The 26,300-nt window shown below is 48.3% G+C and overlaps 1 protein-coding gene across 2 annotated transcripts in view; it reads left to right on the top strand.

Moving 5' to 3' along the window:
• AMOTL1 (angiomotin like 1) overlaps window positions 1-20,131 on the top strand; it is a gene marked incomplete at its 5' end in the record, with an annotated part of 71,460 nt that extends 51,329 nt beyond the window's left edge. For both annotated transcript variants that reach the window (XM_082304485.1, XM_082304486.1), the window contains 7 exons: window positions 2,164-2,309; window positions 8,858-9,007; window positions 12,706-12,896; window positions 14,214-14,339; window positions 16,237-16,463; window positions 17,182-17,451; window positions 19,578-20,131. In XM_082304485.1, the coding sequence (XP_082160611.1) occupies window positions 2,164-2,309; window positions 8,858-9,007; window positions 12,706-12,896; window positions 14,214-14,339; window positions 16,237-16,463; window positions 17,182-17,451; window positions 19,578-19,681 (1,214 nt within the window). In that variant the 3' untranslated portion in view covers window positions 19,682-20,131. The remainder of the gene's footprint in view (window positions 1-2,163; window positions 2,310-8,857; window positions 9,008-12,705; window positions 12,897-14,213; window positions 14,340-16,236; window positions 16,464-17,181; window positions 17,452-19,577) is intronic.
• Window positions 20,132-26,300: the final 6,169 nt, after the last annotated feature.

Below are 26,300 nucleotides of genomic sequence, written 5' to 3' on the forward strand. Positions count from 1 at the left end.
TGGTCGTTTCGTATACAGCATAATCTTGTCCTCCTTTTAGGGGAGGACAGAAAACGTAATGCAGCAGAGCGAGCTGAGTGCTTCAAGTTCCTCGGAAGAAAGTTGAAAGTGAAGGTCTCAAGTCCTGTTTTTCTATGTGCTGTCCTCCTATAATATGGGTTTCATATCTGGAGCACAGCAAGTGTGGTCCCAGCATGAGATGGTGGAGTGCCACAGGGCTGAAATAGCATTCATCTTCCAGCTTCTTCACCCTCCAGTGAAACTAGCTGCTTGATCATTTGCCCAGATTTACACTTGTGTACTATAGGTATTAATGTTCCTTCTGGTGAATCTGACTGAAGTAAATGTCTTTGCGTTGAAGGAAGAGACCTGCATGTCCAATATAAAATTTCTTGCTGACATGGGAAGATTAAGGCAACGTCATACCGAGATAGTTCATGGTGGCAGTCAGTGGCGTGGTGTGCACAGCACTCGCTGGGCTTTGCAGAGGCCACTGTGCCGGTGGTGCTGCCAGGGAATGTTTTTCTGAGGTGCTGAATTCCTCCTTTTAGGATAAATGGGAAGACGACCGGGTGGGTTTGGGCTCACCTCGGCCACCCATGCCTTATTGCACATGGCTCAGCTCATACACATCTCACCTCGCTGCAGGCACCACCAGTAGTGTGTAAATTAAACCTGTTCTCATCCCGCCTGTAATTAAGGAAGAATAAGGCCCTTCTGGGGGTAGTTCAGGTCTGAAATGGGCTGGCTTTGGCCATGTGAATTTTCCTGACCCTCCTCGGGGGGAGGTGGATGATGAGGCTTCCAGCTTGAGTGGTCACGCTTGGGTCGGGATGGGCTGGACATTAGGGGCAGATTTTCCACGTTTTGATGTTTTTGGAGCAACTTTTCACTTCAGTTAAAAAATAATAAATTCTGTAATGCTCTGTTTAAAAAGTAAAAATCAAAACAATGTTTAATTGACACCAAATTAATTTTTGGAGGAAATTTTCCTTGCTGGAGGCTTGCCAAGTGCTCTATTTTTGTTGTCATTCAGAACAAAGGCAAGATTTTGAAATCTTGGATTTCACTGAATGAAACCTCCATCCTCTGCTCCTTCCAATCATTAAAGGTTTGCGGTTCGATGTCGGGGATCCAGCAATTGGCCCGTGATGCTCGTGTTCCCTGAAATGGCTTCTCAGCACTGTCAGGGCAGAGGTGGATGGAGACGAGCCTTTCCCCAGGCAGCTTGCCAACGAAGTCAATGGTGGGCCTGCAGTTTGTTGCCGAAGAAAAAGACGAGAACAAAGCTGACTGAATTTAGCCTTGTTTTTTTTTTAATGTCTTTTTAAATCTTAACCAAAAAAGGGATGATTTTTCAGCACAGAGGTTATCTACATGTTTTAGTCTCACTCCTGGTGTTTTAAGGCGCTTAATAAGGGAGAAGCACCAATCGCTGGACCCTTAGAGGAGGACTGGAAAGCCATCCAGGGCCCCCACAGGGTGGGAATGCCTGCCACAGCCCCCCTTTCTCTGTATGACCAGAAAAAGCCTGTTCAGATGCCTCCTATCTTATTCTTACTTATTGCTTTCCCCTCTTTCCATTTTCAAGCTGTCCAGCACAGATCTGTGTTTATTATTTGGCTTCTTCACATGTTCTGAATCTCATGATCTCCATCCTTGAAATAGAAATGGACCGGGCACAGCACAGCCTGCATCCACATGGCTGAGGTTTCTTGCCCCTTAGAGAAGGGCAGCAGCATCCAAGCTGGCAGCTATAAACAGTCCTTGACGTAGGCTGTCCTCAAGCAGGGCCTGGGCGTTGTGTGGGAAAGGAGTAGCTAGTGCAAGCCAAAATTTTGCTGGGAAATGTGCTAGTAGTTCAGCAGAATGGACAATTATGAGGCAGTGCTCAGGTCCACAAGCTCTGCTAGTGCAGATGCAGCCCAGCTGCCACGCATTTCTGCTGCTGGCACTCGCGTAAAGCTGGGCATTGAGGGGCTGAGCCTTGGCAGTAGAAACTCCCTGCTCGCTGTGTCTCAGCACTGTGTTGTAATGGCCCCACTCGCTGCTGCTTCACATAATTTTTGCATTTCTAGAGACGTGGCAGCTTACCTCTGGCACGGGTCCCCGGACCTGTGAGATATCCTTCTGGAGTGGCTCATGTTGTTGTCTTTCTTCCAGACAAAGAGCACTTGAAGGAGAAGGAGAAGTTGGAGATGGAGCTGGCAGCTGTGCGCTCTGCCAACGAGGACCAGCGAAGGCACATCGAAATCCTTGACCAGGCCCTAAACAACGCGCAAGCCAAGGTCATCAAACTGGAAGAGGAGGTGAGGCATGGGCAACATTTCTCTGCTCTGAGGCTAGTGGTGGCTCACGGTTAGGGCTTTCTCCATCCAAGTCCTGAATCTCTTCTAGCCATGGTGTGGCAGGTCTTCCTGCTCCCCTTGCACTGGCCCTCTTATAGAGAAATGCATAGTTATACAATACTGAGACAAACAAGCAAGCAAAGGAGACCACAACCGTAGATGTTTCCAGAGCAGAGCCTTCAACGTGTAACCAGGAGCAACACCAAACTCAGCTAGCTGGTGGCTGAGGTAATGGTAGGACTTAACAGAAATATCAAATAAAAAGCTGACTACTCACTGACTTGGGACTGTGATACAAACATGTGATGTTGGTGCATCCCATTTTTCGCCAAACAATGCCAGGAAGCTTTGGAGATGTGCACAGCAGCCCAGGGCTTCGTAACTTCGCATCTGAACAGTAGCCTTAAAAGAACTAACTGATCTGGCTGGAGGCAGATCTTCCAGGATTTAGAGCTACAAAGAACTACAGGTTTTATGTGAGAGCTGGAAAAAAAACTGTCATAGCATGAGACCCAAGAACTGCCATCTGTGCAAAATCTCTTCTCCCAAGTAACAAGTGATAGGACAAGAGGAAATGGCCTCAATTTGTGCCAGGGAAGGTTTAGGTTGGATATTAGGAAAAATTTCTTCACTGCAAGGGTTGTCAAACACTGGAACAGGCTGCCCAGGGAAGTGGTTGAGTCCCCATCCCTGGAGGTATTTAAAAGATGTGTAGATGTGGTGCTTAGGGACATGGTTTAGTGGTGGATGTGGCAGTGCTAGGTTAAGGGTTGGACTCAATGATCTTAAAGGTCTTTTCCAACCTAAATAATTCTATGATTCTATGAAATTCAAAGTGGAAATAATGCTCAGTTTTAACTATAACTAAGAGTGATGTCAGTTCTCCGTTATTGGAGGTCTCTGAATCTCAAATTTATTTTGTTCTTTAAGACCTTCAACCAAAAGGTGTGGATTTAATAACTAACTGAAAGTCTGTGCGCTCTGGCAGATCAGGCAAGACTGTCAAAACAGGCCTTTTTGGCCCTAAAATCTCTAGCCCTGTGACCAACAAAGAGGGAGGATGTTTTATGGGGAATAAAATAAACATAATCTTTACTATCTGAGTGGGCAGGCCATTGGTTGAGGGGAAGGATGCTCACCTAGCAGGCTTGGGTAGAGGCTCATGCTCTGGCACAGACTGCTGGCAGGATCTTGGGCAGGTCTTTTCCCCTTCAGTGCCGCATTTCCCACCTGCACCCTCCCCAGGGCTGGCCTGGGGGGAATCCACAGGAGCCCACTGGGTGCACAGATGCAAGGGGTCTTGTGAGGAGCAGGGAAGGTCTTTTCTCAAATACCTGCAGGTAAATTAAGTGCAGTTTCTTGTCTTGGAAAGAAGGGTGAATTGACCTCAGTGATAGTTGAATGTTTTTTATCAGAGTATCCAGCATGGCAGACCCCTGTTAGGCTATCTAGTGGTTACTTAGAGTCTGGAGGATTTAAGGTACTATATGTAAGTGCTGAAGGCATTGCTGTTTTGCTCCTGACTGTTAGACCATTCTGACTTCCTATTTAGACACATTTTAAAAACTCCATTGCCTCCGGTGGATACACTCAGCAGCAAGAAGAGGATCATGTTAAGTTTAACTGCTCCTTTTTTAGTTAGTTAGTTAAATCCTGTTCCCCATCCCAGTGTATTTTGGGCAGTCCCTTTGGGGTAGCTGCAGGAGCTAGTGTACCTTTAATCTGTACATAATTCACATGACACTGTTTGCCTTAAAGGCAATCAGAGGTTTTCTGTTTACATTTCATTACAAAGTGGCAGAATAAAGGAATGTTTTAGGTGGCAACACCTGCTCCTACAGTTGTGGCATCACGCAGGGGACTGGAAGAAATACATTTAACTCCTGGCTGCTCCGCAGACTGTCAGTGTGGTATTGGCAGGTAACATCGACTTGCTGAATACACACCAGTGAAGGCAGCAGAAGCATAAACACAGACTTCCAGGCAGGTGGTGTAAGAAGCTACCCTGTGCCTGCTGGGTTGTAGTAAATATGCTTGCAGCCTTAGGGCTCTCTCTCTTAAGAGCTTTGCAGTTGCCAGTTTCTAGTCTGGTCATCCAACAGAAATGTGCCTCTGCTGGGGATCGGAGCTAGGATCCTGGATTGTGGACTGGTGGAGCTGAGGAGAGGAAAAATGTTCCCCTCTAGAGAGCTGCTAACCTCCTGCTTGGGGCATGGTAGATGTTACGGAGGTGGTAACCTCCTGCCTGGGGCATGGTAGATCTCAGAGGTGACAACATATGAAGGTGATACCACGGTATTTGCCAGAGTTTGTCTGTCAGAGCCCTCAGCCTGAGCAAACCCACATTGACCTGGTAGTGTTTAACTGCTTTTTTCATTCTAGGAGGAGTTTGAATGAGTTTTATCCCAGCTGCCGTGTTTTAATTGTTCAAGGCAGCGTCACGGAGCTCAGGTGAAGTGCAGTTAATCTGTGGCTGCCAGTGTGTGCCCAAGCTCCTGTGCTCCCTTTGCCTTGCTTTTGGCCTGTTTCATTGCTAAATCAGAGCACCTTTTCAACAGTCTCCAGTGTTTCTGGAGCTCAGTTTGACACATATGCAGCCGATATTTTTTTTGAAGCTTCATCTTAAACCAGGGATTTTTACTATAATTTGAAATATATTGAAGGAAACACAAAATCACTCAAATGAAAATGACTATTATTATTAACAGAGCTCTATCTCATGCACTGCTTTGTAAATCCACCCAGATTTCTTCTACCACCAGAATGTAATTAAGTTTAAAAGCTTTTTAAATCAAGGCTTGAGAAATAAGCAGTAGCTACTAAGTTGAATTAACATAAGATAGCGTACTATGTAAATCTGCATTATCCTGAGTGCCTGCTAGTAGAAGGATTTAATTCAAAAATATGTAGGTGGTATTATCACCACATGTCATTTAGGAGTCTGCTGCTGGAATCGTATGTCTGGTCCACGCTTTGCATAGAAGACTGTGAATAATTGGAGAGGGTTCAGAAAACAGCTGTAGAATTCATTTGGGGCCCAGAAGCTGTTCTTTGCTGTGAACAATTGAAGTGAAGAGGTGGCTGTGCTCCAGTTCATGCACACGAACATGAAGAAGGGATTGCTGTCAGCCAGATTAAACGTTGCTCTTTAACGTAAGAAGAAATAATGAGATGCAGTGTTTGGGGACTGAAGCTGAGCAAACCCAGCTAGAAATAAAGAGTTAGAGTAATTAACACTGAAACAACCTACTTAGGGTGATAGTGGCTTCTCCTTCTCTTACAGTCTTTAACCCAAATCTCATATCTATAGAACAGATATTCTATAGCTCAAACTGGAGTTATGTTCCCAGTGCAGATATTTTTCCAAGACCCACTCATCTTTACTCAAATTTATTTGCTTATCATCCCCTTGTAGCCTTTGCTCTTCTTCATCTTTATTTTCCTAATCCCTGGGACAAGTGCAGTGTTCAGGCAAGTTTGCTGATCTTCTGAATATGAGAATTGTTTCATTAAATCTTTCTTGCTCTAGTAGATCACAATTTGGAAACAGAACAAGAAGTAATTTGCTGAAATTGCATAAGAGAAAGCCAGATTAGGCATTAGGGTAAAAGTTTTCTGGCAGTATAGGAAAATAAGCCATGAAGTAGTTTGCAAGGGGAGTTTGTGGAGTCCCTACCCCTGGAGGGTTTCATAAACAGATTATACAGACATGTGCCAGGTTTTAGGTAGAGTTGATCCTACCTTGCAGCGGGAGGGTGGACTGGTACCTCTCCAAGTGCCATCCAGCTTTTTTTATTTGAGTCTGTGTGTCTGTGAGGTAGTGGAGCTTAGTATCATGTACTTCTGATTGCAGGCCCCCTCTCTTACGGATGCATACTGCACTGACAAGCCCATTAATTTAAATAACAACATTTTGTACTTTGTTTTTTAAATGTGTGGGTGAAGTTTTTGCTTATGAATCTAGAGGCAAGATAGAAAAGTCAGAATTGGCTCAAGAACCTCCCTATAAATTTATGAATGTGGGAACTGTCGTGTTGCATACCTCCAAGAAAATTGTTTTCAAAGGCGGTGGACACATGTGCATCGCCTCACCCACATGGGCAGAGGTGCATTCAGGCACAAGCGTGCAAACCCTGGGGCTTAGAGGGCTGCTGCAAAGCCAAATTCTGGCTGCTGTGGTACAGATGGACCCTCCAGCATCCGGCAGCATGCGGGGGAGCAGATGAGGTCTGCTGCCGAGGAGGGACCCCGGGGGAGCCCCCTTCCCCTCTCCGTTCCACGCCGGTGCAGCTGGGAGGTGGCACAGGCACCTTCCTACTGCCAAAATAGCACATTCAGCAAGAAGCCACCACTGTGTCTGTCTTGCCAAGTCGTGAGCTCCCGAGGAATGCAATCTTCATGCTCCTGCCAGAGACTAGGGGGGATTATAATCTCATTAATTTTCATGGAAAGTCCCGGGAGCTGTAAGCATTAGCCTGGATTACAGCAGGGCTAGGGAGGTCACGCTGCCAGTCATCGCCTCTGGCTGGGGAGGTTTGTTTAGGCCAAGTTTTGCTTTTGCTGTGAACAAGCCTGTATTTCATTTCACCTGTGACATGGATAGATTCAGGGTGGCAGAAGAGGAATTTCAAGAAAAAGTTATTATAATTGTAATCAGTGGGAGGGGACCTAGGTGAATCCAGCATCACACAAGTGAAAAAAAAAAACTTCTTTGCAGCATGGGAGTCCTGGGCTAAGCAGGGGACTCCGGGTGAAGGGGAGCCCCACATAGCTGGGGAGACCCAGCGCTGGTGTTTATTTGCTCCACATGCCCAGGAACAAGGCAGCAAACTTCTCACTATGTCCCCTTGATATTTAGACACAGATATTTTGTGGCCTTAGCTCCTATATCATAACCAACATTGCAGTTAATGTCAATAGTGATTTAAGTACTTAAAAAAGAGGTAGGTGCTAGGATATTGTTTTGGCCCTGGCCTTGGCAGCTCACAGCACCTCTCCAGCCTCTCTTATTCTTCTAGTTCCCCAGTGTCAACTGGGGTTAATGTGTTTTTTTGCCTTCTGTTTGCTTCTGAGAAACTTCAGGTCTCAAACAAGTGTACAAATAAATGAGGGATACTAGAAATCCTAAAGAGGATCTTAGTGATCATGGCAATGACCCTGAGCATCCCCCATTAGCCCCCAGGCTGCAGATGAGGTCTGACTGAGGCTTGGCAAAGTCTGTGTGATCCAGCATTCAAACAGATTCACCCTCCTTCTCTGAGTCAGAGAGTTAAGTCGAGAGTGTTTTGGGGCCCTTTTGGAGTTCATCAAGGTCTTTTGGGGTTTGCAGCTTCAGTGTGTGTGCACTGTTGCTTTCACTACTACAAGGCAGGTATCTTTAGAAAGGTAAATCTATTCATGCTTGTGAAGAGAAAATTCATGCCAAAAGGTTGGGGGAGAAGAGGGGAACTGGGTTTCCTGAGGTGGGGACTGCAGCCCATGAGGAGTGCAGGCGGTCCCTGCTGCCGCAGCCCTGTGAGTGAGTTTTCGGGTCAGCGTCCACACTCCCTGGGGATGAGGACTGATCACGGTCACCCAGGTGTGCCTGGCCCCCGTGAGCTCACCCCTTCTCGGTGCCAGATTTTGGCTGGGGGTCAGGTTTCAGCACAGGGTTTGATGTCCATACCAGTGCCTGGTGCAGCTGATGCCCAGCATGTCTGGCATCTGCAGCCTTCTCTCCCCAAGGCCTCTCAAGTGTGCCAGCTCCTGCCGTGATCCCCGGTCACAATACACTGTGGTGTCACTGAGTGCCTGGTGGCGTGGTAGGAGGCCAGAAGAAGTGGGGATAGCCGCTAAGCACCCTGAACATCTGCAGTCCACTTGCAAATTCCTTTTGGGGCATGCTGCTGGAGCAATCTCCGGCTGTAAAACCCTGTATTGCAAAATTCTTGTGTCATGTTTAGCCCTTCAGTAATTGCATTATATACAGAAAGAGGGCCTATCTTTAGCTGCCAGCACATCTATACATCGGCATGGCCAACACCGTGAGCAGGACAGAGCAGGTGGAGTGTTTCTGGCTGCTGGCACTCCACTTGTTCCACCTGCGTTGGACAGATACGCAGCACTGAAAAAAAGAGACTCTGTTTGGGTGCAGACAATGTGCCAAATGTCACCAATTGATAAAACCCACTGGGATTCCTCTTAGCTGAGGCCAGCCTGTGTGCTTGCCCAAGAAGTATCCATCAACATGATGGCTCTTGCTCAGAAATGGCCAGGGGGTTTCACGGGTACCGGATCCCCAGTGGGTGGAAGATCTGGGCAGTGTTCCCTCCGAAAGGGGCAGAGCTGCCCCAGCGATGCCTGCTGTGCCCTTTCCCTGCCCATCAAAGGGGCACCATCCTTCTCCTGGAGAAACTCTGCAAAGCAAATGGCCGAAGCCATGCTTGCACCCAACACGCACCTACAAGTGTGCAGGGGTCTCGGTGGCCCAGGGTGGGTGTGCGGTGCCGCTGACCCCCTGTCCCCCACAGCTGCGCAGGAAGCAGGCCTATGTGGAGAAGGTGGAGAAGCTGCAGCAGGCGCTGACGCAGCTGCAGGCAGCCTGCGAGAAGAGGGAGCAGATGGAGCGGCGGCTGCGCACACGCCTGGAGCGGGAGCTGGACTCACTGCGGATGCAGCAGGTGAGGACGGAACGGTCTGTGTGGGACCCCAGCGCGGGGCCTTCGGCGTTGCTTTTAAAGGACGGTCGCTTGCAGCCCTGCCAGGCACCACCTTGCTTTTGGGTTCATGTTGTTGGGCTTTCGGCCTAGGCCTTTCCTTTGGATGGGGTTGTGGATGCCCCATCATGGGAAGTGTTCAAGGTCAGGTTGGATGGGGATTTGAGCCACCTGATCTAGTGGAAGATGTCCCTGCCCGTGGCAGGGGTCGGTAGGACTTGGATGATCTTTGAAGGTCCCTTCCAACCCAAGCCACTCTATGATTCTAACTCCTGATTTGCAGCGGAGGATGGGGGAGCTCCGCAGTGGGGCTGCTGGATGCAGCTGAGCCCTGCCTGCTGCGGGGCTGGGAGGTCCTGGCTCCCCTGCTCAAGGGCAGGCAGGGCTCTGTCCCTACGTGCTTCCCCCCACCTTCCAGGTTTTTCTCCAGCAGTCACAGATTGTGCAAGATCATCTCCACACCGAAGGAGGAGAGGAAAGGTGCAGTACACGTGGGCATGAGATTTAGCCCACAGATTTTGGCCAATCTTTTATTGAAAAAGCAAGGTGGGATGATGTGGGATTAGGTGGGAGCAAGGGCTTGGGCAATATTCATTCTGGACAAAGATGATGTACTCGGTTCACAGAAACCTCTGTCTCTGACAGATCTGGAGACAAATCACAGAATATCTTGAGTTGGAAGGGACCCATAAGGATCATTGAGTCCAATGGTGTCATCATCTTCAGACAAAAAATTATTTAAAATCAGTCCAGTCCACACTGGCTAGAAGTGAGTTTTGCATTTCTGTCCCCTTGTTTTTCTGGCAGCCCTATGTCCTCAGAGGGATAGCGTTATGCTCATATTTTATGCACAGTTATTCCTTTGGGTAGGTAACCTGGTCTCTCACATTCTCCTCCATCCCCGAGTCCCAAAGTCCAGTCATCTGTGAAAAGGGGGGAGAGAAGCATAGGAGGTTGCAGGGAGGATTTCCAGGTTCCAGCCAGCACCAAGTGCCGAATACATGGGCACTGGCAAGCAGATGTACTAAGTGTATGAAACCACCACTTGGGGAAAAAACAGCAACATAAGCAAAGCATGATGCTCTTGTAACTCTTGAAGGGCTCGCTCCTATCTCTGTCAAGAAATGCATCTGCTACAATAACCCTTCCTTATTTATGAGCCATTAGTGGAGACCAAAGCAGCTGTTACACAGAGCTTGTGCTGCCAGAGAGCAGAGGGTCTGATCCTGCCAACGGGATGCGGCTGGGAAATAGCTCTATGGGCAATGTCAGCGGTTTGCAGAGTCACCAGAGCATCTCCTTCTCGCTGGCAGCCCCAGGGCAGGGCAGGGCCCCCAGCACCTCCCCAACGGCATCACTGTCACTGCTGCTCCCTGGAGACCCTTCCCATCCGTCTTGGCTCTTCCCTGCTGCCGTATAAGTACGTTCAGTCTTTCTTGCCCTGTCCACCATGGGCTTGCTGTTCCTGTCTTCTTCCAGCAGCTCTTCTCAATTGCCCCTAGCCTGCTCTCCTCCAATTTAAAAAAGAAATTACATGGGGTATGACATGCTAATACTGGTGTAAATGAAAGAACATTTGAGAAAATACAATTAAAATTCAAGTGAAGGTAAAACTAGAACTAGAAAAGGTTTTGTTCTCTGGGCTGGAATATGGGGACAAATCGATATATTGAGTAACTGGAATGGACTGTCGACAAAGTCCTTTTCTTGGGAGTTCAGGCTACGTCTCTTCATTTTGGAGAAAATTCCTCTGTAACTTACAGGGTGCTTAATTTATAATTTTTTTTTTGGCACTGTAATCAGCAACTACATTTTGGGTTGCCGTATTTCTCAAATGCCTACACCAGTTCCTTCTAACAGGTTTTAGGAAGAAACATGCTCTGACTTCCCAGCTCACCCATCAGCTTTGAGAGGAGACTTTGGGGTATTTTGCACTATTTATACTTTTTGTTTTATGAGCCACAACCCTGCAATGAATCATGTTGCTTCAAGGTGCCCCAACTTTTTACTTCAGAGCTGTCTTCTCTGAGTTATCAAAGTTGTATCTACTGAAATATTTTGTCATCACAGAGAAAAAAGAGCTTTTTTTCTCCTTTTTACTGGAGTCAGCAGAACAGACGCAGCACCTAAGGAGACAGCGAGCCAGAGTATCCTCTCTTCCTGGCTTGTTGGTAACCGAGTCCGAACTGCAAATCTTCATTATTGCTAATGCATGAGCTAGGACCAAAAAAAAAAAAATCCTTTGACTTAGCATTGCAGGCTGAGTTTGCAGGGCTGGCAGAGATTTTGACTGAGAATGATGACAGGCACCCGTGATGTGCCAAGATGCCATTTAGAAACCAGGGCTGTGCTTCCAAAATATTATCTTCCTGCAGGGATTTGACAATATTTGAAGTGTAATGCTGTTTTTTGCAGGAGAAGACTTGCAGCCATTGCTCCTAAGGGTTAATCCATATTTCACTCTTCCAGAAAGCAGCTTCCAAACACATTACCGCACCAAAGGCAAAGGCTGCAGCCCTCCCCTGGTATCTCTAGTTTCCCATAAGCAGGAGATAAATGTCTAGAAGGAGGAAATGTGGTTCGGAAAATGGAAACAGTTGCTGCAGCCCTTGCTCCTGTGTGGTGGTACTGTGCCAGGGAGCCGCTTTGCTGGTGGAAGCTCGTGGTGTAGCACGGATGAGAAGCCGATGCTCCCGAGACAGCTTCCCTTTTAACACAGTCCTGTGCACCATGGAGTGCAACAAGTCTCTTGCATTTTTTATTGAAAAAAAACATTTACTTCTACTGACTTCTCCCAGAGCTTCATGCCTCTCTCCCCTGACGTGGGCTTATTCCACCCAACCTCTCCTGAACCAAGGGCTGGATCTCCGTCCTCCTTCGCTCTCGACCAGCAGTGAGAGGAGCTTGTGAAGGCTACCTGTGCTGCTTCGGTGCTTTAATTAAGTGCCTGTAACTGGGTAGGATAAATCCTGCCTGGGTAAGGGCTTTCCTTGCAGCGTAGATGCAAAGGGTTACGCACCCATTGCTGCTTGTCAGCATCCCATGGGATGCTGCAGTGCCTGGGGATCTTCTGCCCCTCCGGTCAGTCGGAAAGTTACCTGCTGCACCACAGAAAGCATCTCCTGAGGGCACGTGAGAACTAATGTGCCAGAAGAGACAGGCGTAAATCCATGCCTGGGGTATTTTCCCAGCTGCTGTTTTAAATAGGTTACATGTAGCTAGGTTACGTGTCGTTTTATTTTCTCCTTTTATATATAAACCCTCTGGTAGTAACTGCCCGTCCATACCAAGCACTGCCCAGCCATGTGATGAAGTCCCAGCAAGAAGAATATCTTTTAAAGCTTCATTACTTCTTTTTCCTACCAGCTTTTTTTCCTACCTTTTCCCTTGACTTGGGGTATCCCATGAAATCCCTGCACATCCAGGGAGCAGCCGGATCCCTACTTCTGTCGGCATGGTCTGGAGAAGCGTGTGCTGGGCTTGCACATATGTTCAACCTGCCTGTCCTCCTGCAACACAAGGGGTTTAGCCTGGGGTTTCCCCTTGCCCCTGTCAAAAGAGACGGGGATGTCTTTGTGAGCTCCAGAGAAGACGCGGGGAAAAAAGAGCCAGTAGCTCCCATACTTGGCAGGAGGTGAATATCTCTCTGTTTCCACTGGCAGAGGCAGGGCAGCTACCAGGCGAGCAGCCTCCCGGAGCACAATGCCCCAGCCCTGATGGAGCTGGTGCGGGAGAAGGAGGAGAGGATCCTGGCCCTGGAAGCCGACATGACCAAGTGGGAGCAGAAGTACCTGGAGGAGAGTACCATCAGGCACTTTGCCATGAATGCCGCAGCCACCGCTACAACGGAGAGGTAGGATGTTGCTGCAAGTGGGCAGCCCTGTTCACAGCGGAAAGCTTGGGGGAATAATAAGGAATGGATATTTTCTTAGGGCTGGATTTTGCTAGCGTTTCCCCACTGAGTTGTGCCACCAGGGTTAATGCACCTCACTGTGGTGTCATGCCAGTGAGATACAATAGTCAGTTAGACAGGATTTACCCTTCCCACCAGGTCCAAAAGTTTATCAAATCCAGGCACCAGACTCAAGCCATGGCCTCAACGGCAAAGTCTCAGACTGCCAAATTGCACAGCATAGGTGAGGCAACTCCTCCCCACTGCACCGGTGGAACAAGGAGGGGCTGTCGGTATATGGCTGCATCCATCCCGTGGTGTGCAACATGGTTGTTTAACCTAGTTTTAAAAACCTGTGATGAGGGAAATTTTGTGGCCTAGGTCCCCTGTTTCACTGCTTCATTAAGCTTCAAAATAAAAAGGTTGTCCTGATAGCTAAGCTAAACCTCTTTACTGCAAATTACCTCAATTGATTCTTGTCCTTCCCAGGTGTACATGATGAACAACAGATCACTGGCAATGTTGTAACAGCCTTGTAAATATTGGAAGACAGATATCCCCTGTTGTATCTTCCCTCGCCTGAACTAACTTACTTCCTTCAGCCATTCCGCACGTGTCCTAGTGTAAACCCCTTCCCGTTCCTGTTGCATTTGCCTGGACTGTCTCCAGTTTGTCTGTGTCAAAGTGTGGTGCTCAAAAGCACACAAGGCACTGGGGCGAGGCTTTCCAGCAATGAGGAGAGGATAATTAACTTCTCACCCAGTTTCTTAGAAGCCAGATCCCCTGAGAACATCCTAAAATGAGATTTCCCTTTGAAATGCGGTTGAGCGTGTGACTCGGGATGATCCTTTTCTTTTGCGCTCCAGTCTAGGCAGCGATTCTTGTGCTATTTTTCACCTTCCAGAGTGTACAATTTTGTTTCTCATTTGCGATGTAGTCTTGTTGACTTGGGACCATTTCCCCAGTGAGTGAGACATCCCCTGATGTCCGACCCTGTCCTCCAGGACGGTTGCGAGCCCCGTGGGGTTTGCCCATGATTTTAGTGTGCTCTCCGTTCCATCAGCCCGGTTATTTAATGGCATTAATGACTACATCCGAGCCAAGGGTGCACTGCAGCAAGGCAACCCAACAACAGATAGCTGTCTGCTTGGCAGGCAGCCATCAGTAGCTTGCTCTTTGAATGTGGGTTTGGGGTTTTCTTTGCAAGGACCACTCTCACTTGCAAAAGCTGCCCTCAGTCTCGGGAGCCCGACTCACCATGTTGAACCACTTTGCCAGGGATGCCTCGGCCCCGACCCACTCACGCAATGGCAGCTACAGCGAGAGCGCGCTGGAGGTGCGGGGCTGGCAGGAGGAGGAGGAGATCGTGCAAGCCAACCGGCGGTGCCAGGACATGGAGTACACGTAAGGGGCCATCGTGCTGTACCTGCTTGTCATGGGGTTTGGGCTGGGTTCAGATAAACCAGGATGCCCTTCTCTTCCTTCATGCAGGCCTGGAAAGGATGGGCTTAGCTTCACTTTCCCTTAGTTTTGCTCTTCAGCATTAAAACAGGGATTAAAGAGTTGCTGTCATTAGATAACTTCCTCGCTACCTTCCTGTTAAACCTTCTCTGTATCAAAAACGACCTTCTTACAAAACAGAGGCTGTTCCACTCTTAAAAGTAGGTTGGTATGTGAGGAAGCTGAATGCTTGTTTAATCTCGATGAAAATCCCCCTCTGGAAACAAGAGCGTCTCATCGTAAAAGCTGAAGTTGTAATCCCACTCCTACGTAATCAGCAATGCGAGGGCTTGCCTTTGCCTTGCTCTTCGCTCCTTGCCTGCTTATTGCTCTTTCAAGAGACATTAAGTTTCCCACATCCAAGTTGTGTGACTGTCACATTGGCTTTTAGAAACAAACCTGCAAAATTTAGCACCACGAGCACCGCTAAAAAAGATGCATTTATAAGTAGTAGAAGATGTATAATAAACTTTTTTGGGCACAGGCAGTCAGTGAGAGTAACGTTCATTGTTGCAGATACTTCTCCATTTTCGGCACACAAGTGGACGTGTGGCTGTGTAGTTCAATGAGCGTTAGACCTGGGCAGTATTTTTAATCCAGACTTTTTTCCTGGTGAAAAGTGGCCTTTTGATGAGTAAAAATCCCTTGAGAAGTTTGTGTATTCCTCTAGGTTTTTACTGAAAAACTATTTAAAATCTGTTCTTCAGTGTTGGCTTCCCCACAAAAACACCAGTCTGCAGATGCCTTTATAAAAAGGTGTATTTGTTACTTGTGGAAAATATCAATGATTGTTTTTACTGGGTTTGGTGTTTGTTTTCCGCTCACAGATGCAAACTAATCCTGCTTCCAGTGAAGTAATGGGGTTTTGCCATTGGCTTCATTAAAGATAAATTAGGATCTTGTGTTTTCATTGCAAATTAAAAATCTGATTATGAAAACTAATGCCAACATGAAGTTACTAGCTATCTCCCTTGTACATACAGGTTTTCCAGATGCAGCATTTTAGCTTTAACTGCTTCACAAAATGCAGCTGCATTGGACTGTGTGTTGTACATCACAGTCAAGCTGTAGTCATCTGGCTGTCATATTGTACGTGTACAATTATTTTTTTTTAAATGTGGTTTTGTAGTCTTTCGGTATGATTTGGTGTTAGTCATTCCTGGAGAAAAGTCTCAGATAATCCTATTTTTTTGTGATTTGAAAGTCTTCAGTGTCTGTATGAGAGAAGTAGGGAGCTTTGCTCAGCTCTGCACACCATGTGCTGATCGTTTCTGCAGTGGTGAGGGAGAAGCAAGAGCGCAGCCCAGGTGTTAGAGAAACCGAAGGGAACCTTTCTGCTCGCTTCAGCAGGTCTCTACTCCAGCTGACGACAGACCTGAATCGTGAGGTTAACTCAGCCTGCCAAAGGAGGGTTTCCAGATTTGGCCTGGATGTATTACGGGGGTGGAAATTGCCTGCATGTTTGTATTGTGGTGAAGGTAGCAATCTGCAGCCCGGTCAGGATGCTGCTCTCATTGCTCCTGCTGGGTTGGTAAAGCCATAGCAATAGATGGGTTCAGTTCACCCTGCAGAAAAGAGTTCCCAGTTTTGGCTTAATAGCTAGAAATGCTGCCCGTTTCAAAGTGCGTGGTTATCATCAGAGGAACTGGACGGAGCTGCCTTGTCCGAGTCACTCAAAAGTGGAGGGGACAGAGCAGCAGGGCATGTACCTGGGGACCCATCCTGCTGCCCCAGAGAGGGGAGAGCTGCCCATATAAAGGCTTCTTCCATTCCTATAAGCAAGGTATTTATATTTTGGCAGAATAAAGAATCTCCATGCAAAAATAATTGAGAAGGATGCCATGATCAAGGTCCTTCAGCAACGGTCGCGGAAGGACGCCGGGAAAGCTGACAGTGCCAGCCTGCGACCAGCCCGGTCTGTCCCTTCCATCGCTGCTGCTACGGGTGCTCATTCACGCCAGACCTCGCTCACCAGCAACCAGATAGCTGAGGAGAAGAAGGAAGAGAAGATCTGGAAGGGAAGCATAGGTGAGCTTAGTTTTTGCTTAAGCTTTGGCTCATCCATCACTTCGTCCTAATCCTTCTGCTTGAGCTAGCAAAAGTGACCCTGGCTGTGGCACACATTGCCCCGACAGCTCATTTCCAGAGCACTTTCCATGGGAAGAATGTGCGTCCTTGTGCTGAAGTCAAAAATTAGTAATTTTTTAACCTTGCATTGTATATTAATTATATCTTTAATCATATTAAATCATTCTGCACTGATTATAGAAAGCCATAGTTGGGGGAAGGCCTACCAGAAACAAGCAGATGATGTTTGCAACTTCATGGGAGTAAATGACAAATTTGGGCTAGAGAAAAAGCCTGGTTAAACAAGAGGGTGAGCATCCCTTTGGGTAGGAGTGCATGATGTGACGCAGCAGCTAAATGGGAAAATGAGTGCAGGACTGTGGTTTGGGGCTGCATGGGGCAGGGGTATGGAGGTGTGTGAGGCTGTGCTGGGGGTACCACTGGGACAGGCATGCAGAAGGGGATGCAAGAAAGGGCAGCTGCTCTCAAAAGGCTGATTTTGTAGGAAAGTACCATGTGGACATCAGGAGAAGAGCAACAGGCGGTGTCAAGGGGAAAAGCTAAGCCAAGCTAAAGGGCTGGAGACATACCCAGACCAGTGCCTTGTAGTTCTGGGGTGGGGCGTGGGGACAGCACCTATGTTCAGGCTGGGATGTGACTGACCACCATGTGTTTTCAGGGCTGCTTTTGGGGAAGGAGCACCACGACCACCCATCAGGACCCTCGCTGCCTCCTCCGCTGCCCTCCTTGTCCTGCATGCCCATCCCGGCACCGGCAGCCTCCCACACAAAGACAGGCAGCAAAGACAGCAGCACCCAGACGGACAAAAGTGCCGAGCTCTTCTGGCCCGCCGCTGCCTCCTTCCCTGGCCGTGGACGGCTGGGTACCACCCCATCACACAGCCCGGCCCCACGGCCCCTGGGGACAAGAGTGGCCAGCGAGAAACTGGGTGAGCTCTGCCAGATCCCCTCATCGATGCAAAATGCCAGCACCCCCAGAGCTGTCAGTGGATCCCCAGAGACACCCCAGTATTGATGGAGGGGGGTGATGCCTTCCCAATTTGTAAGGTGGTGGGGAGGTTTCTTCAGGGAAACTAAAATCGTAGGGAGAGAACTTTCCAAGGTTGCCCGGTCTGGCTTTGCAGAGCTTCGTGCTTGGCAGCTTCTGTAAAGCTCCACTTGCCAGCAGCAGGCAGAGTTTCCAACAAATGCAATTATTCATGCTGCCAAAGATAAAATTACAGATTTTCACACCTTGAAAACACTCCACACCTGCTCACGCACTCAGACCCTTCTCTTTTTTTTTCAACTTAAACCATGATTAGTGAAGGCACCATTTTCTCCCTAATTTTTAAAGGAAACCTGAGGGGAAATAGTAAGGAGAAAGTGGAGATTTTGGGGGGGGGGTGTAAAGAAATACAATTTTAGTCATTTTTGAAAGGTGGAAACCACTGGTTTGCAGCAAGGAAGACATTTATTTTACACACATTATTTTAAAAAAGCCCGTTTCCTACACGTTCATCTTGTCTCAAAAGCAAGCCTTCCCTTTAAAAAACATGCCACGTGTCATTAATAGAGCTGAATATCACTGATTCCTTGAAACTCTGGATTACTGTATTTTGGGCAATCCAGACTGGAATTTGTTTCCAGGTACTCTTAAAATAGCCTTTCAAGCTATTCCTGTGTGTAAGAAATGGGAGGCCTTCTCCCTGAATTTGACTTCGGAGAACTATGGTGATGAAGATAAACACCTAACAACACCTATCACGCATTTTGATAATTGGCCATATACATTCTCTTAGCCCATCCCACTGGCAAAGTTATACGTTTTAGATTAAACCACCTACCTGATTATTTGTGTACTGCCTTGGTGATGGATTAAACTCCTAAATTTTGTACCTGATGCAGAATAGGAGCATACATGTGGAGAGCCACCATGGATCAGATGACAAGTAGTAACTTGGTGAAGTGATGTAGACCTTTCACAAATGCCTGCTTCTCTCAGGATGCCATCCAGAGGGACCTGGACAAGCTTGAGAAGTGGGCCTGTGTGAACCTCATGAGGTTCAACAAGGACAAGTGCAAGGTCCTGCACATGGGTTGGGGCAATCCCCGGTATCAGTACAGGCTGGGGGATGAAGGGATTGTGTGCAGCCCTGTGGAGAGGGACTTGGGGGTACTGATAGACGAAAAGCTGGACATGAGCTGGCAATGTGCTCTCACAGCCCAGAAAGCCAACTGTATCCTGGGCTGCATCAAAAGAAGCGTGGCCAGCAGGGCGAGGGAGGTGATTCTGACCCTCTACTCTGCTCTGGTGAGACCCCACCTGGAGCCCTGCGTCCAGCTCTGGGGTCCTCAGCACAGGAAGGACATGGACCTGTTGGAGAGGGTCCAGAGGAGGGCCACAAAAATGATCAGAGGGATGGGACACCTCTGCTATGAGGAAAGGCTGAGAGAGTTGGGGTTGTTCAGCCTGGAGAAGAGAAGGCTGCGGGGTGACCTTATTGCAGCTTTTCAGTACTTAAAGGGGGCCTACAAGAAAGATGGGGATAGTCTTTTTAGCAAGGCCTGCTGTGACAGGACAAGGAGTGATGGTTTTAAACTAAAAGAGAGAAGATTCAGACTGGATATAAGGAAGAAATTTTTTTATGATGAGGGTGGTGAAACACTGGAAGGGGTTGCCCAGAGAGGTGGTAGATGCCCCATCCTTGGAAACATTCAAGGCCAGGCTGGATGGGGCTCTGAGCAACCTGATCTAGTTGTAGATGTCCCTGCCAATTGCAGGGGGGGTTGGACTAGATGGCCTTTAAAGGTCCCTTCCATCCCAAAGCATTCTAGGATTCTCTAGGGCCACAGCTAAAGCGGTGCTTTGGTCTGTATCTCTTAAATAGAATCTTTACACCTGCCCTTGGGGTCTGTGCACACCAACACACCTACTGTCATTGCGCAGGGAATTCAGCATGACATGTTCTCGGCCTCCTGATCAAATTTGGCTTTATATTGGTTTTATATATGCTTTGAACAATTTGCTGTTGAATTTGAGCTAAAGACCAATTTTCCCTTTTTCTCGTTGCAGAGAACTCAAGCCATGGGAAGCTGCCCGACAGCAAAGGCAGAGTGAGCAGCTTGCTCCACAAGCCTGAGTTTCCAGATACGGACATGATGGAAGTCCTCATCTGAGCAGAGGATGGCATCTCTGGGGTTTTGTGTGCGTACAGCCAGGTCCAAGATGGTCCTCGGTGTGCCAACCTTAAAAACTAACCCTGAGAGTTTGAAGAAAGATAAAGTTTGTGCCCGAAATGAAGCTAGAGTCTGATATGTTGAGACTTTGGACCAGGCGAGAAGTCAAGAGCGCTGAAGAGGAGCGATGAAATGAACGTCTGGGATTTTCTGAGCAGAAAGAGGCATTGAAAATGGAATGTGGAGTGAGAAGGGGATCATTGAGGGAAAGGGAAACTGCATTTTCTGGTGTAAAGAGAAGGTAGCGAAGTTACAGACTGGGTGCAAACTGCCGCTTGTTTTCCTGCCTCTCTGCAGCTGGGACAGCGAGTGAAATCCCAGCTATTTTGAGGCCAGAGGGAGCTTCTGAATAACCCAGGAGAAACTTGCATCTTCCTCAGTATCAATTCATTTCCCAGAAGTATTCACTGTTTAATTTCGGTGAATAATGGGTCCGTAGATGTACACAGCAGGTTCTTGTAAGTATTTGTTTGAAGTGGCGTGGTGTGGTTTTCCTGGGCAGGCTGGTCAGGTGCCTCTTTCCTGGCTGGACAAGTGTTGCTCTTGGAGCTGGATTTACAGTGCAAATATTCGTGTCTTGCAACCTCAGAGCTTGCTGAGACTTCTTTTTTTGGTAGGAGCAGTTGTTGGCTGGAATTCCCATGGAGGATGAAAGTAGAGGGGGGAGGAGGACCCTGCTGAAGCGATCCCTTTTGTGCGGATGGGAAGGTTTCAGGAGGGAAAGTTGGGGGAGGATCCCAGCAGCTCCCCGAAGGGCTGCGCAGCGCAGAAGCTCATTCAGCGGGGGGGTTGCGTGGGTGCGTTTCCGGTGGAGTTAAGCTGGGCTTGCATGTGAGATCTGAAGATGCCTCCAACTGTGCACTGGTTCACAGTAGTGGAAGAATCAGTGTGTTGGTGGCAAGAACAGGATTTTTCCTTATTTTCAATGCCTACAGCTAAATCCTACCTTCCTTGAGCATACAAACCTGCCGTTCAGGCTGACATGGGACTGGGCATTAAGGGGTGTAGGATCAGGCCGGGAAGGGTTTAACTGCAAAGCAAAGCATGAACCATCATCTGTTTTCTGTGCTGAGCTTCAGTTTCTTTTCACCTTGTTTTACCCAGGATGGAACATTTCTCATTTTCAGCTTAGTCCCTGATTTTTGTAAGAGGTGGTGACTGTCTTTGTAAGACAGCCAACTCACCAGCAGTGTTAATCATGGCATATACCTTTTGCTTCATGCATTGCACATGCCAATTGAGAAATTTTCCTTTTGGAGGTATTTTTGCATTGGCTTTGCGGTTCCTGGACCTTGCGGTGCACCGTAATGACATTAGGAATAACTCGGCTTTGGGAAAAAGGGTGATGGGATTTTATGTGAAGCTGCCTAGAGTGGAAAATTGATGGGTGCTGGAAGTAATTGTGCGCTCAGGGCTGGCTCAAGGTCACCCCTTCCTGTAGGTATTGGATCAGAGCCCGTAATTGTGAAAACACCAGGCACTTTAAACTCTGCTTTCGCTGAAAACTGAAGTCCTTGCAACCTCAATGCCTGCAGGGGCCAGAGCCCTGCGCTCAATATTGCCTGGCTGATACTTTTTTTTTTTTTTAAAAATTGCTATGTTAAATCTATGCACTTATTTTTGCGTGTACATAGAGTTAGACATATGTCGGTGTCGCCCTCTTTCTGATTTTTGCACTTGTTAAACAAAGTAGTGGTAGTAGGTTGTGCGGGCAAGCGAACCGTGTGTTTTGAGTATTAGCAGCTTTGCATTGTGAAACCAAATGTGTAAAACCCTTGGAAGATGTTACGCAGCTTAATATATGCCTTGTAAAATAATTTTATTTTTTTCTCTAAAGTTAATTTAAAGGTTGTAAGTGCATAAAAGCCGGGCCCGCGCGTGGCAGCAGCGCTGACCCACCTCCATAGCCCTTCCTCTGCGGTTGGAGCGGGGCAGGAGGAAGACAAAGCAAGGGAATACAAGTAAAATGGTGGTGAATATTTCATTTCATCATTTTTCTCCAAGAAATAAGGATACCCAGGTGCTTGGAAGTCCCTAAGCATTTTATTACCAGCTGTATTATTTCTTTTGATGAAACTATTTAATAATTTGTGTACAGGCAGACAGCTAGGCATCCAGCAGAAATGGTGCTGGATCAGCGTGCGTGATATGGCTTTCAGTTGTGTTTGGTAGTGGTGCAGCTCAGCTTCTCCACGTCCGCTAGAGTACAGCACTCCTCCTCCTCCTCGTGGAGACCACAGTCTCTCCGCTTTCTGGTATCCCAAGGTGTGTTTACACCCGATGCTGCCCCAGATTCGTGGTCACATGTAGGAAACCGTTTGTTAGAGACTATGGCTATGACTCTCATTTGCTTTTGGAGTCCCAGCTCAAATAAACTCAAAGGTTCATTCTCCTCAATTATGTTGAATTCAGAGAGATGTTCGTTTTCCCGGAGGGAAGGTCTGGAGGCCCAGCGGGTCTCCCCCCAGCCCGAGCACTAGCAGGACTTGCGTGGAGTGCTACTGCCATAAATCAGCCCCTCTCAGCAGAGCGGTGCAACTCCATTTGTGCTGGTTTTCCCAGTTCTTTGAACTGTTTTGTGTTTTGGGAAACTGTGCTGTAGCCATTCCAGGTGACATTGGTAACTAGTTGTAAAATACTGTCATTTTTTATTGTCATTGGTTGTATAGAGAAGTTGGTGTACAGTGTTGTACAGCTGGAGGGTTATTTGTACATAGGGGGGAAACTGAAGAGCGTTATGTGTCACCCACAGCAAATATTGATATTGTTGGTCAGCCAAAGATTTCTTATTCTTTGCTGTTTAAACTTGTGCCTTAATATTGTATATAATAAATGTATAAACATGTTTCTTTTCTCACTTTTCCAGTGTGAATATATTCAGTTCCCAAGAAGAAAGGACTTTTTAAACAGTTCTCTAAGCTTTGCACACCACGTGCTAAGACTAAGAAGTGATACCTTGGGGACTTCAAGGGTGCGTCTCCTCTGTTTTTCATAGCTGTTAATGAAAGGCCCCCAGCAGGTGCCGTCGGTAGGTGTATGTGGGCATGAAATCACTGGGTCTGCAAAGGAGGGGATCAAACTGAGAGCTTTGCCAAGCAAGAGGAGCAGGATTTTAGCGAGATCATCTTCACCTGAAGGAAATGAGGGTAGAAACTTAATGAGACACTTTGGTGAAGATCTGACGATCCTTTAGCCCTACATTCCTGCTAAGCATAGCACTCCCATTGATTTTATTTTTGTTCTTGAGGGTCTGGGGCTTCTTTATTTGACAGGTGTTGGATCAATGTGAGTGAGACACCTAAATACCGTGTAGTTCTAGATATTCTTGCATTACTATAACGTCCTCAGTAAGGAATAAAGATCAGATCCCATTTCAAGCTGTTGTGCGGGCAAGAGGAGTGGAAATATTGCTCATATGTTTGCTTATGCAACTGAAATAAACTGGGGGAGGGGGAGTAAAAGTTACCCAAGTCTCTGGCTTTGAGTAAGGGAGGTTTGCTCAGCAGGCTCTCACATGCTCCTGAAAGTGTCTGTTAGAAAATTCCTGAATCAGGTCCCAGGGAGCTGCAGGCATGAAAGGCATGAAAGCCACTAAGGGCCTCTCTCCCCTATGGGCTGTCCTCTGCCTGTCCCAGCCTCCTCTCCCCAAATCCTCACATGCATTAAAAAAACAACCTGCCCTGGGCAGGAGCGTGTCAGCAAAGAGCCAGGGGTTTTGCAGAAACTCGAGCAGCGGTTTGCTTCACCCACATCCCGGCACCTTGTGTTCCCCATGTGAGCACAGGTCAGCCTGACCCATCTGATTGCTCCATCTTCAAGACATGGCAGCTGGAAGTATTTTTAGTGCCCTGGCTCTTTACCACCAAGAACAAAAAATTGATGATTGCTGAGATTGTGGCTTTTCAGCTTTCTTCAAGTCAAGATTTGGCAGTAAGATTTGGGGCTTAGCTTGGTTTTTCAAGGCCATGGGAGAAAAGAAATCAAGAGAGGCAAAAACAGTATTAGGGTGGGGAAAGCCTTGTGGCCAGCTGTGTTCAGGTATAACAAGGCAGGGTTTTATCCCATTTTTGGGTTTTGCCTTCACCATGGATGCTCCTGGCAACTAACAAGAACATCACTGCAACGCTGTCTCCAAGTTAAGTACATTTTGCATATTAACCTCAGGAAAAAAAAAACAGTACAAAGAAGCAAACTTCAGAGTCAATTTGTTTAAAAATCCCTGATTACTGCATGTTCCCAAAAGTAAGTACTGGACAGTGGTCTCCTTACTTACTGCATACAGAGAGCAAGCTCAGAAGAGCTAAAAATATTAACAAAATTGCCATTTAGAGGCATTCAAACAATCGTGAGTCAAGTCTCACCCAAAATGATGAGACCTTTTCAGGATTCACTTGGATTCAGTGCACTATGCAGCTGCAACATTTCTTCTGCTCTGGTTTGTTACCATATTCAGGGCTTTCTTTTCCCTACGTTGTAGGAACAAATGTACAAACAGCGGTGAGGTGCGTTCTTGGGGAAAAGCTGTGACTTCTCCCATCGTTAAATACCTCTCGGAGCGGGACTTAAGGCACGGTGCGGTGAAACATGCGCAAAGTGCAGACATCCCTCGCCAGCAGGAAGGATGCTGCCAGGTGTCCGCTCGCCACTGGTGTCCCCAGTCTGGGGTCTGGATGCAACCCAACAAACCAGGCTGGGTTTGAGTATCCCACTGTGTTCCTGGACCACCCTTAGCTGGGTTTTTGGGTACCTTGCGGTGGATGAGCTTCTTGCCCAGAAAACACACAGCGTGGGGGTGGGAGAGCCCCGGTGGGCCGGTGGTACCTGGCGGGGTCTGTGCCGACCTGCCTTTCCCAGCCGTCAGCCTGCAGTGATGGGGGCTTGAGAGACCGTCTACGCATGGACCGCGAGCCCCATCTTCTTACGGGTCTGTAGCTCTTGTTACAGAGATCACAGTAATTTGGGAGACGCTCCTCCTCGCCCCCATGGTGCAAGAGGGCTGTTCAAACGGCATCCTGGGAGGCAAAGCAAAGCGCAGGGACGTGCCCGAGGGTGGTGCCGAGCTGCCTCCTGTGCTGGCACCGCACTGGCGTGCTGGGCATGGACCCCCCCTTGGATCCCAGTACTAAAACTGGTGGACCCAGTGGTCCCACAAGCCTGAAGGTAACATCCCCCACACAGACCAAAGTGAATGTCTCAGACCAGTGGGGAAAACAGGGTGCAATGTGCAGAAGTGCGATACCCGCCTGAAAGCCGGGTAAAACACGAGCAGCTGTCATCGTCCTCACCGTGATTAATGCTCATCCAGACCTTAAGCTGCGGCTTCACAGCCTTGTAAAACCAACCGAGAGCACCCGGCATTCCTGAGCTATAAAAGGCCCAGGAATTCATTGACTCGAGGTATGAAAGACCACAAGCTATTTTCTTTCATACCAACCGCTTCAGCTTTAGATGAATAAAATATCAGCGCGCATATTTTCCAGAGTAACCCTGCATGGCCCTGCTGCAGCCCGGACCTCGGTCCTTTGCCAGCGCCCTCCACTTCGACGCAAAGCAGGGCAGCGATGAGAGATGAGACCCAGGTCCGCATCGGTCCCCCTGTCTTGTGAGGGTCTGGGGATCCATGGCAAAGCCCAGTGCTGGACGGGAGCTTGTGTCTTCCCGGGTACCGCTGGGAGAGGCAGCAACAGAGCTAACAGCAAGCGAAAAGCTGGGGGACGGCAGTGCCACCACCTCTCCTAGGAGGTCATACCCACACCTAGCCATCGTGGTGGCTTTCCTGGCTGTTTCGTGGCCTCTTTGACTCCCTCTTCACAGGGACCTGGGCCCTGGAAGCGCCCTCGGGCCCCTGCAGAAGCAGGGTGGGCAGCCGGTGACCCTCCAGGCATGTGAAGCTTCCCATGGGACAGCTGGGCTTGGGGCGAGGAGAGGGGAGCGCAGAAGCAGCCGACATCCCCCTGGCAGTCCCCGGCTTGGGACGTGATCAACCCAGGCGGGAGAAATCCCGCTGGGAGGAAGCGCTGGGAGGGAGAAGGCTGTCACAGGGTGTGAGGAGATGGAGGTGCCCTCCCTTTGCCCAGTTATTCAGGGTATTTTTAAGAAGACCCTTTCTGGTAGGCTTGCTCTTATTATCACATTGCGATTTGGTGCACAGGAAAAATTGCTGCTCAGGGGATGAACTCCACCTGAATTCATAGCAGACCCAGAAACAAGCAGGCCAAGCACCAAATCCAGTGGTTTTCTGCTCTTATTGGAGGACCGGTGGCCACCACGTGTTTGCTCTGATGCTGTCTATGCCCTGAGCTCATCAAAGCAGCGGTGGGACCCCATGAGGAACATGGAGCACCCGAACCAGCTGCCCTGGGACTGTCGAAGGAGCAGGATCCGCCCATCATCCAGGTGCAGACCCCAGCTGCGGGAAGCCTCTCCCCTCCTTGCCACGGGGCAAAGCAGGATGCAGGGATGGGGAACCCCCAGAGCCTGTGGGTCCGGCCACCTCTCACAGGGGCTGAAGAAGCTCGCCCCACACCTGCAGGCAGCCTGTGTTGCGTGGGTTTGGCCC

This window comes from Platalea leucorodia (genome assembly GCF_965183815.1).
Source record: "Platalea leucorodia genome assembly, chromosome: 2".
NCBI classification, from domain to species: Eukaryota; Metazoa; Chordata; class Aves; order Pelecaniformes; family Threskiornithidae; genus Platalea; species Platalea leucorodia.